At 43.1% G+C, this 12,648-nt stretch overlaps 1 protein-coding gene across 2 annotated transcripts in view; it reads left to right on the top strand.

Annotated features, from left to right (window-relative positions):
• The window catches only part of kdm5a (lysine demethylase 5A), a 390,488-nt gene that overhangs the window by 227,270 nt on the left and 150,570 nt on the right, over positions 1–12,648 (top strand). For both annotated transcript variants that reach the window (XM_068051114.1, XM_068051113.1), the window contains one exon: positions 2,081–2,231. In XM_068051114.1, coding sequence (XP_067907215.1) covers positions 2,081–2,231 — 151 coding nt within the window. The remainder of the gene's footprint in view (positions 1–2,080; positions 2,232–12,648) is intronic.

The following is a 12,648-nucleotide window of genomic DNA, read 5'->3' as shown; positions in this document are numbered from 1 at the left end:
TGTATCTGCTTCTACTACCACCGCTGGCAGTGCATTCCACGCACCCACCACTCTCTGTGTAAAGAACCTACCTCTGACATCTCCCCTAAACCTTCCTCCAATCACCTTAAAATTATGCCCCCTGGTGATGGCCCTTTGCACCCTGGGAAAAAGTCTCTGGCTATCCACTCTATCTATGCCTCTCATATTCTTGTACACAAGATAAGGATTTACAGCTCACAGTAGTGTTCAGCTCATTGGGACATCTGTTAGTTACTAGTCGCTCACACGGAAACTCAGCTACAAAGACTCATGGACTGTCTCTCCCATGCCTGTAACTTGTTCTCCTTGGCTATAAAATGTCATGAAAACTGTGGTCATGGGACAAGGTGTTGTCACTCCACCCCTGATCACACTAGTTAACAGCGCACTGAAAGTGGTTCGCAAATTCTGCTACCTTGGGTTCACAGGACAATCTGTCCCTTGATACAGAGCTTGATAACACACATAGGGAAAGTAGCTACCCCCTTTGGCCGACATGCGAAACACAATGGGATAACACCAAACTGACCTTCAGGACCAAGCAATGGTTTATGAGGCCTGTGTTCTCAGCACCTTGCTGTATGGCTGTGAAACATGGACGACTTACAGCTACCAGGAAAAGAAGCTCAATAATTTCCATCTTAGCTGTCTGCGGCGCATTGTGGGTATATCCTGGCAGGACAAAATCACAAATGTGGCAGTCCTCTCAAAGGCAGAGCTCCTAAGTGTGTTGGCACTAATCAAACAGTGCTGACTTCGGTGGATCGGACACGTCCGCAGGGTGGAAGACGGTCGTATACCCAAGGACCTTCTGAATGGTGAGGTAGCCGGGGCCAGATGACCAGTGGGGAGCCCAAAACTCTGCTTCAAGGATGCTTGCAAGCGTGACATGAAGGCCCTAAATGTCAACTATCGCATCTGGGTTCTCGCAACTAGCTCACAAAAATGAAAGTGGCGACACATCCTGTGGACTGGAGTGCACTGCCACGGCAACCAGTTGCTACAGCAGCTTGGCAACAGCCCAACGTCAAAAACAACAACTCTCAGCATCACTTGGAAGCTTCATGTGGAACACTTGTGGCAGAACCTGCCTCTCAAGGATCCTCCTACATGGCCATCAGCAAAGGTGCACCAAGGGAAGACACCCCACCTAAATGGATTGTTTGCTGCGGATTAATAGAATCTTTTTTTTTAGAGATACAATACTGAAACAGGCCCTTCGGCCCACCGAGTCTGTGCCGGCCAACAACCACCCATTTATATTAATCCTACATTAATCCCATATTCCCTACCACATCCCCACCATTCTCCTACCACCTACCTACACTCGGGGCAATTTTACAATGGCCAATTTACCTATCAACCTGCAAGTCTTTGGCTGTGGGAGGAAACCGGAGCACCCGGCGGAAACCCACACGGTCACAGGGAGAACTTGCAAATTCCGCACAGGCAGTACCCAGAACCGAACCCGGGTCGCTGGAGCTGTGAGGCTGCGGTGCTAATCACTGCACCACTGTGCCACCCAGTGATTCCATATGATTCCAACCCAGACAAGGATTTGTAATGAAGAGTATAAAGGGATCAGATATGGGTCGGAAAATGGGTTTGGAGAGCTCCTTTCAAGAGCTAATACCAGTTTAGGGATGGCTGTTGTTCTGTGAATTCTGTGAAACCCAATAATCTATGTAATCGGATTGGGTTGTTTCCTATTTTTGTACTTGGAATATAAATTTCAATTAGTAGGTGCTGTTCTCTGCCCAACACAAATCAATGAAAGTATGTAAAACAATATAATTGAACCCAAAGTTTATGCAGTTAATTTATAATGTAAATGTTAGTACCATGAATATATAAATAGCATTGGAAATTCCATCACAGCTCTGTATCTAATTATAGAAAAGTTACTACTCTTACTCCCAGCGAAAAAGAAATTTGGTTCACTTCATCTAACCTAGTGAAAGATCTTGTGGCTTCGACTGGTTATTTGGAAATTGCTAATTTACAGTTTCTATAGATTTCAAGTAGCTATTTGAAGTCTGTTATCCTTGCTCCTGACCAGATCTTTGTGAGCTGAAAACTCGGTTGGAAGAGGCAGAAGAGAAGAAATTTCCTGAGAATGACCTGCTGCGGCAGCTCCGAGCTGCTGTGAAAGAGGCAGAAACTTGTGCTTCTATTGCTCAACTGCTCGTCAGCAGAAAGCAACGCAACAGGTAAGCGGCACATCAGGGAGAGCAAATACTTGTGCTTTGGGTGAAAGTTTGACACATCAATTTTCAGAAGTTTCCCTAAATTTTCTTCTCCATCTGTGTTTTGCCCTTTTATTGGTCATATTGTTCCATCTGATCCATGATCTGTTCCATTTGTGATCTTTGAGCTCTGACAGCTTAGACAGATAAAGATAACTACATAAAAGTGATTTAGATGCAGGAACAAAAATGTTGAGAATGCTGTAGAATTTTACAAATACAAACTCTGAAGTGTATATAAACCAACTAGGAGTGTTTGTGGTTCTTTTCAGCACTTATGTTTTCCTGACAATCTCCACAGATGTGTTCACTTAGTTGTGCTCTGACACAAGTCCAGCTGTTGTACCGAAACAGAACCCCATTTCTGTTTCAGCAAAAATGGCAGCAATTGCGGCAGCTGGCAGAAGCCGCACTGCTTGCTATTAGCACTGAGAGTGCTGCAGAGAGGAGAGAGAGGCCTGGTCGATTGCATCAAAGAATGGATGGCAGTGGAAAGGGGAAAGTGGATGGTGATGAAGGAGAGAGGGAGGAGTTAATGAGTGGCAGGGAAGTATTAAATGGATGACAATGGGTCTGGTGTAATTCAAGGCTGTGGCTTCCCAATTACCTAACATGTAAGGCAAGTTCTACAAAATTCAACCACATCGTTATGCAAGCCTGGCCAATAAAAATACTGTCGTCTTCTGGCCTGAGTCTTTGGAATACCCACATGACCGGCCACTGAGATCTCATGGGTAATTCTCAATATCTCACTGCGGGAAACAACAACCTGATGAACTACATTCCAGTTCTCATCACTGGGCCTCTGGGAAGGTCTCCACTTTCTCATTTTAATAGCTTTTCAGCTTCTGCCTCAGAACACGCCGCTTGAGGCAAATTCTTAAATCAGCGTCTGCCTGTTGGGCCTCAATCAAAGACGATTTGCTAAACAATTCACTATTGTTAGCCTTGGAGCCTTTTTCACCAACATCCCCATCCAAATCCTTGAAAAAAATGTCTCAACCAACCAAACATCCGAATTGTCCTCCTGCATTGAATCCTTCTTATCTTGTTTAATCTTATGAGCTTGAGATCTTGTCACTATACAATCTGGGAATATTCCAGGAAATTCCTCCTGCAAAACTTCAGTTTCAGCAAACTCAACTGGCCTTTCCAAAACTGCTGGAGATGCCAATACTTAATCCCCAGCTAAATCATTCCCGAGGAACAAATCCGGGACAATTCCCACTGTTACCAAACAGGTAACTAAATCACATTGCAAATTAACCTTATACAATGGAACAAATAAATGACCCTCTTCAATGCTCCACACTATGACTTTGGCATTCAAAGCACTATTTGGGGGAAGACCAATACCCTTTGCTGCCATCAATGACTGCGTGGCTGCTGTATCCCTAAGTAGCACAATCGGCTTGCCTGCTTCATCTGACAAATATGAAAACACCATGCCCCTGAGCACAAAACCTCTATATCCTTCAGGGACCTGACTTAATTCCCTAGCCAACGTTGCCGAAGCCATTGGCTTGTCCACAGCGCCACCTACTAGATCATTCTTTACAGAACTGGCTTTCAGTAAACCCACCAGAGCCTATGGGCTTTCCATTTAATTTCTAGTATTCTTCCTTTATATGCCCTCATTTATTACAAAAATAGTATGTTGTTCCTTTTGACTTAACCCCAGTCTGATGACTATCTCTTTTTTCACCCTGAATGTTGCCTATATCCTTTCTCTCATTGAAACAGAACCTCTTCTCATTATCTACTCTTCTATCTTTCCAATTCCATTGAAAGTTCCCAAATTGGGGCCTGTAACAATTGCTTTTGTGGGTTTACTCGTAATTATCTGCCATTTCTGCGTTCCCTATTTTGCCAACTTTATGTTGTCCTCGGTGGGACCTTATTCTGGAAGGGATACTATTTGCAAATTCCTCTATTAGGATTACTTCCCTAAGGTTTTCAAAATCTTGTGTAATCTTCAGGTACCGATACCAATGATCAAATATCATTTCCTTCTCTCCAGCGAATTCAATCAGTGTCTGACCCTATTTCTATTTTAAGTTCCTGAATTTTTGCCTGTAAGCCTCTGGTATCAACTCATAAACATTGAGAACTGCAGTTTTAACCACTTCATGATCAATTCACTGTTCACAGAATCACAGAATAATACAGTGCAGAAGAGGCCCTTCGGCCCATCGAGTCTGCACCGATGCATTAAAGACACCTGACCTGTCTACCTAATCCCATTTGCCAGCGCTTGGCCCATAGCCTTGAATGTTATGACGTGCCAAGTGCTCATCCAGGTACTTTTTAAAGGATGTGAGGCAACCTGCCTCTACCACCCTCCCAGGCAGTGCATTCCAGACCGTCACCATCCTCTGAGTAAAAAAGTTCTTCCTCAAATCCCCCTTAAACCTCCTGCCCCTCAGCTTAAACTTGTGACCCCTCGTAACTGACCCTTCAACTAAGGGGAACAGCTGCTCCCTATCCACCCTGTCCATGCCCCTCAATCTTGTACACCTCGATCAGGTCACCCCTCAGTCTTCTCTGCTCCAGCGAAAACAACCTAAGCCTATGCAACCTTTCTTCAAAGCTTAAATGTTCCATCCCAGGCAACATCTTGTTGAATCGCCTCTGCACCCCCTCCAATGCAATCATATCCTTCCTATAATGTGGCGACCAGAATTGCACACAGTACTCCAGCTGTGGTCTTACCAAAGTTCTCCCTGCTTTTGTAATCTATGCCTCGATTGATAAAGGCAAGTGTCCCATATGCTTCCTCTGAAAGTGTTGAATATACCTTAACGCTTTCCCACTAGCACAGTTTGCAATAAAATTGTCCATCTTTGCTTCAGCCATTGCAACTTCATAGCAATTTTTTTCAAAGGACACAAAATACATTTCAGCTCCATCCTCACTAAATTTAGGCACTAGGCAAATATTCCATGCCAAATCAAAGCCAGGAGTTAATTCGGATTCATCCTCAAGTCTTGCTGTCACTCCCTGTTCGTGTAATCTAAGCTTTTCTTTGTCCAAAGCAAATTTCTTGGCTTCTGTTTCTGTTTGTAAGTCTGTTTCTTTTTCTTTTTCTTTCCTTTGATATTCTAGTTCAAGTTTTTTTTTCATTTCAAATTTTAATTGTCTATTTCCCTTTTTTCCCTTTCCAGTTGCCTCATTTGTAACTGAATTCTATCTAACTCAATCTGAGAGTTACCAGGATCCCCTTTTCTTCCTCAAGGTTAAAATGCTAAGCCAGCACTTTACCAATTTCTGCCTTTTTGGCTTTTGATTTTAAGCTAACCCTCACTTGCTCTGCCATAGCCATTAATGCATCCACTGTTCACTGCAATAAATCATTGAGAGTCAAATCTGCTCTCTCCGCAAAGGCTTGAGCAATAAAAGTAGATGTGCCGACTCTTCCTTATGAGTATAGCAAAAGCAATTGTGAAATCCTGCTCACCTAAAACTCTGGAAAACTCCAGTGAACTCATTTTTAGCCTCGAAGTTTGTATCCTGGACCCGAGCCCCCAATTTGTTATGACCTCAGAGATCGTTAACGTGAAAAATACGAGATATGAACCCCGCAAACCAATTGAATGAATTACACAAGATTTCACATTTTAAGACTTCTATAATAACTAAACTGAAAGAATTCCCCAATGAGCTAAATTGTACTTTATAAATAGTTGATATCCCAAATTATAAACAAAGGTATTTTCTTTACTTATTCAACACTTAAAAACATCACACCACACTTATAAGTTACACAGTCCTTTTTGATGGCGGAATCCTTTGCAGTCGTAAGTCCCAAACTCCGCCCAGTTGCAATGGGTTGGGTGGCCTAGACTTTTCAAAAATCAATCTTCTCTTTGTTCCCTGCTTCAAGCTTCTGACCTGGACATCCTGGATAACTTGATTTCTGGTGATCCAGACCACTATGCTACTGCACCCCTATTTGTATCTTGACACAATACTGATTTACTCCTCTGCAAGCTTCGACTCTCAAAACAGGTTCAAATTTTCACAGCCTTTCGTAGTATGTCTTCAGAGAGCAGACGTTCTTTCTCCTCACTTACTCTCAGCAGCTGCCACATCAGGGTGTCATCACTTGCAGTAAAATAATAGCAAAATACTGCAGATGCTGGAAAACTGAATTAAAAACGAAGTTCTGGAAATACTCAGCCGGTCTGGCAGCATCTAGAGTCATAGAGAGAAACAGCACCGAAACAGGCCCTTTGGCCCACCGAGTCCGTACCGACCATCAACCACCCATTTATTCTAATCCTATATTAATGCCATTTTTTCCTCTCACATCCCCACCTTCCCTCAATTCTCCTACCACCTACCTATACTAGGGGCAATTTTTTACAATGGCCAATTTACCTATCAACCCGCAAGTTTTTGGCATGTGGAAGGAAACTGGAGCACCCGAAGGAAATCCACGCAGTCACAGGCAGAACTCCACACAGGCAATACCCAGAACCGAACCCGGGTCACTGGAGCTGTGGTGCTAGCCACTGTGCTGCCCAAGCAAATGTACTGATGAGAGAGAGAGAAACAGAATTATAATGTTTCAGGTCGTTGACATCAGAACTCTGATTTGGAGACATCTATTTGCCACATCTATTTAAGTTTGGATCAGAATTATTCAAATAATAACCAAGTCATTGACCTTATTTTACTTTTGGTAACCAACTTGCATTAAACTGACACCACCCAGTCAGCGCTGTCACTATCAGCTCTTCACTCCTTTATAGAGTGCATGTCTGTTAGAGACACTGCTGCATGCTCGCTCAGGGGTTACTACCTTCTGTTGAAGTTCCATGGGAGGGCGCAGTTTTTAGCAAAAGCTCACATGAGTCTTTAGGAGCTATTCTGATTGAGTTAATTCCATGAAGATGGGGGGGGGGGGGGGGGGATGCCCCACTGGTGACCTTCCTTCCTGCTACCAGTGTTGAGCCTTATATGAGTAAGGTGAGTGCTACAGTACTCGCCTTACTCAAAAAAAACTACTGGGCGATACTGCTTATTTGCCAGCAGAGAATAAAAGAAACTGTGACTCTTGGAAGCCTGCCATATTCCATTTGTTTTTTTAGTCATTAGTGGGATGTGGGCATCACTGGTATTTATTGCCCATCTCTAATTGCCCTTGAGAAGGTGGTTGTGAGCCACTGCCTTGAATACAACTGAGTGGCTTGCTCGACCATTTCAGAGGGCAGTTAAGAGTCAACCACATTGCTCACATGCTGCGTAAGGGCAGCAAATTTCCTTCCCTAAAGGACATTAGTGAACCAGATGAGTTTTTATTACAATCTAGTAGTTTTATGGTCAGCAATACAGATAATAGCTTATTATTCAAGATTTTTACTTAATTATTTGAATTTAAATTCCACAGCTGCTTTGGGATTTGAGCTCATGTCTCTGGGTCATTAGTCGAGGTCAGGATTATTAGTCCAGTAACATGAAGCACTATGCTACTGAACCTCTATTTGTATCTTGACACTAATGCTGCTTTTGAAACGAGCTATCATAAAAATTAACACTTTGCCTCTGCAGACACGTTCAGTTCCGAACCACGCACTGAGTGATTTCTATGAATGAAAAGTGTAGTATAATGTACTGGGGCAAGCCCTAAGTGGAGGGGAGGCAATGCTGCTTAAAGTGGGCGGCATATATCAGCTACCCACTCCTAGTATTTGAACTAACAGTGCTATTTGCTTTATTTGCAAACAACAGCTTAGCTGTTCCTGTGTGAGGTTTTTTTTGGTGGTGACCATTTTCATTAATACCTTGATTAGGAACAGGAATAGACCTTTCAGCCCCTTGAATCTGTTCCACCATTCAATGAGATCATGATTGATCTGCAGCCTAACTCGATGATATCAATTGCTATTTGCGGAAGAGAGTTCCAAACTTCTGCCACCTTATGCTTGAAGAAGTATTGCCTAATTTCACTCCTGAACGGTCTGGCTTTAAATTTGAGACTATGCCCCCTAGTCCTGCTCTCCCCAACCAGCAGGAATATTGTATCTGCCCTAACTGTTCTCCTTAATAATTTGAAAACATTGATCTAATCACCCCTTTATCTTCTAATGTCATAAGAAATTAAGAAATAGGAACAGAAGTAGGCCCTTTGGCCATTCAGCCTTTGGAGCCTGCTCCGCATTTAGCAGGATCATGGCTGACATAACCTACCTCAACTCCACTTTCCTGCAGGATTCCATATCCCTTAGAACATAAGAACATAAAGAAATAGGAGCAGGAGTAGGCCATTTGGCCCCTCAAGCCTGCCCTGCCATTCAATACGATCATGGCTGATCTACCCCAGACCTCAACTCCTCTTTCGTGCCAGCTCCCCATAGCCCTCAACTCCTCGATATTTCAAAAATCTATCTACCTCCTCTTTAAATACTTTCAGTGATCTAGCCTCCATAACTTCTGGGGTAGAGAATTCTAGACATTTACTACCCTCTGAGAGAAGCAATTCCTTCAGTTATAAATGAGCGCCCCCTTATTCTGTAACTATGTTCCCTAGTTCAAGATTCCCCCACTAGTGGAAACATCTTCTCAACATCTACCCTGTCAAGCCCCCTCAGACTGTTGTACGTTTGAATAAAATCACCCCTCATTTTTCTAAACTCTAATGAATAAAGGCCTAACCTATTTAGACGTTCTTGATAAGTCAACCCCTTCATCGCAGGAATCAGCCTAGTAAATCTCTTTTGAACTGCCTCCAATGGCAGTATATCGTTCCTTAAATACGGGGACCAAAACTGTACACAGTACTCCAGGTGCGGCCTCACCAACACCCTGTAAAGTTGTAACAAGACTTCACTATTTTTAAACTCCAACCCCCTAGCAATAAAGGCCAAAATTCAATTTGCCTTCTTAATTACTTGCTGCACCTGCATGCTACCTTTGTGTTTCATGCACAAGAACACCCAGATCCCTCTGTGTTGCACTTTTCTGAAGTCTCTCTCTACTTAAATAATAGTCTGCCTTTTGACTCTTCCTACCAAAGTGCATGACCGCATACTTCCCTACATTAAACTCCATCTGCCAAGTTTTTGCCCACTCACTCAACCTATCTATATCCCCTTGCAGATTCCTTCTGTCCTCATCACAACATGCCTTCTCACCTATTTCTGTACCATTAGCAAATTTGGATATATTGCATTCTGTCCCCTCCTCCAAGTCATTAAAGTAGATAGTAAATAATTGAGGCCCTAGGACTGATCCTTGTGGCACTCCACTAGTTACGTCTTTCCAACCTGAAAAAGACCCATTAATCCCGACTCTCTGTCTTCTGTGAGTTAACCAATCCTCAATCCATGCTAATACATTACCCCCAATACCTGAGTTCCTATCTTGTGCAATAATCTTTTATGTGGCACCTTATCGAATGCCTTCTGGAAATCTAAATACACTACATCTACCGGTTCCCCTTTATCAACTCTGCTTGTTATATCCTCAAAGAACTCTAGCAAATTTGTCAAACATGATTTCCTTTTCACAAAACCATGTTGACTCTGTTTGATTGCAGTAAGCTTTTCTAAATGTCCTGCTATTTCTTCCTTAATAATGGACTTAATTCCCTAAGTATCCAAAAATCTATTTGATCTCTGTTTTGTATATATACAATGACTGAGCGTCCAGAACACACTCGGGTAGAGAATTCAAAAGATTCACAACCTTTTAGAACATAGGACAAAATACAGCATAGAAGGAGGCCATTCAGCCCATCATGTCCACGTCAGCAGAATAAGCTATCCACCCAAACTAATCCCACTTTTCAGAACCTGGTCCATAGCCTTGCCGGTTACAGCACTTCAGGTGCATGTCCAGGTACCTTTTAAAAGAATTGAGGGTCTCTGCCTCCACCACCGATTCTGGCAGTGAATTCCAGACACCCACCACCCTCTGGGTGAAAAAGTTTTTCCTCATGTCCCCTCTAATCCTTCTACCAATCACCTTAAATGTGTGTCCCCTGGTAACTGACCTCCCTGCCAGGGGAAACAGGTCCTTCCTATCCAGGCCCCTTATAATATTGTACACCTCAATCAAATCACCCCTCAGCCTCCTCAATTCCAGGGAAAACAACCCCAACCTATCCAATTTCCTTATAGCTGCAACCCTCAAGCCCTGGCAACATTCTTGTAAATCTCCTCTTCACTCTCTCCAGAGCAATTATGCCCTTCCTGTAATGTGGTGACCAGAACTGTACACAATACTCCAGCTGTGGCCTAACCAGCACTCCATACAGCTCCAGCATCACATCCCTGCTTTTGTACTCTGTACCTCAGCCAATAAAGGAAAGCAATCCATATGCCTTCTTCACTCTACCTGTCCTGGCGCCTTCTGGGACCTGTGGGCATGCACTCCAAGGTCTCTCACTTCTCAATCTCCTCCCATTTATTGTATATTCCTTCGCTTTATTTGCCCTCCCCAAATGCATCACCTCACACTTCTCAGGATTGAATTCCATTTGCCACTTTTTCGCCCACTCAACCAAACCATTGATATCATTCTGGAGTCCATGACTCTCCTCCTGACTATTAACTACACGGCCAATTGTTGTGTCATCAAATTTCTCAATCCTGCCTCCCACATTTAAGTCCAGATCATGAATATATACCACAAACAGCAAGGGACCCAACACTGAGCCCTGTGGAATGCCACTGGAAACCGCTTTCCATTCACAAAATCATCCGTCGACCACTACCCTTTGTTTCCTGTCACTGAGCCAATTCTGGATCCAACCTGCCACCTTCCTCTGTCTCCCATGGACTTTCATTTTACTGACCAGTCTGACATTTGGGACCTTTTCAAATGCCTTACTAAAATCCATGTAGACCACATCCACTGCACTTCCCTCATCAATCCTCTTTGTTACTTCCTCAAAAAGCTCAATCAAATCAGTAAGACATGACCCCTTAACAAATCCATGCTGACTATCCCTGATTAATCCGTGTCTTTCTAAGTGACAGAATCTATTCTGAGAGACAGGATAAACTAACAGTTTACCCACCACCGAGGTCAGACTGACTGGCCTATAATCACCTGGCTTATCCTTCACACCCTTTTTAAACAATGGTACAACGTTCATAGACCTCCAATCATCTGTATCTAGTGAGGATTTGAAGATTATCCTCAGCGCATCTGCTATTTCCTCCCTGGCTTCCTTTAACAGCCTGGGATGCAAAACATCTGGTCCTGGCGATTTATCCACTTTCAGGGATGTCAGACCCTCAGGCACTTGCTCTCTCATTATGCTTATCTTATCTAATATTTCGCACTCCTCTTTAACGACAATGTCTGCATCAACCCTCTCCTCTGTGAAGACAGAGACAAAAAACTCATTAAGAACCCTGCTCACATCTTCTGCATCCACGCACAAGTTCCCTTGTACATCTCTGATAGGCCCTACCCTTTCCTTAGTTATCCTCTTAATGTACTGATAAAACAACTTCGGATTTTCCTTGATTTTACCTGACAATAATTTTTCATGCCCTCTCTTTGCTTTTCTAATTCCCTTTTTTCCTTCACCCCTGCACTTTCTATACTCCTCTAGGCTTTTTAAAGTATTAAAATATTGGTGATCATCATAAGCTTTCTATTTTTGCTTTAGCTTACCCTGTAAGCTTCTAGATAACCGGGGGCTCTAGATTTGGCAGTACCACCCTTTATCCTAGTGGGGACATGCCTACACTATGCCTGTAGCATCTTGCTGTTGAATGCATCCCACTGCTTTGCCACTGATTTTTCTTCAAGCAGCTGTATCAAGTCGACCTTCGCCAGGTCATCTCTTCCGTAAAATTTGCCTTCCCCCAATTTAGAATCTTTGCTCCTGTTTCATCTTTGTCCTTTTCCATGATTATGCTAAAATTAACTGTATTATGGTCACTATCTCCAAAATGGTCACCCACTGTTACTTCATCCACTTGCCCAGCTTCATTACTGAAAATTAAATCTAGAATTGTGCCCCCTCTTGGGCTTGTTACATGCTGGCTAAAAAAGTTCTCTTGAATGCAGTTCAAGAATTTTGTCCCCTCTGTGCCCTTCACACTGTTTGTATCCCAATCGATATTGGGGTAGTTGAAATCCTCAACCATCACCACCCTAAAGTTATTGCACTCAGAAAGTTGCCTACATATTTGTTCCTCTATCTCCCTCTCACTATTTGGGGGTCTATAATACACTCCCAGTAATGTGGCTGCCCCCTTTTTATTTCTGACCTCCACCCATATGGCCTCGTTTGATGATTCATTTACCATATCATCCCTCCTCAAAGCTGTTATTGATTCCTTGACTAATAATGCTACACCCCCCCACCCCTTTTTTAACTCCCTTTCTATCATGCCTGAAAACTCTAAATCCAGGGATG

The sequence above is a fragment of the Heterodontus francisci genome, chromosome 18, assembly GCF_036365525.1.
Source record: "Heterodontus francisci isolate sHetFra1 chromosome 18, sHetFra1.hap1, whole genome shotgun sequence".
Lineage (NCBI taxonomy): Eukaryota > Metazoa > Chordata > Chondrichthyes > Heterodontiformes > Heterodontidae > Heterodontus > Heterodontus francisci.
The sequence above is the reverse complement of the archived record's forward strand: the minus strand, read 5'-3'. Positions and strand labels throughout refer to the sequence as shown.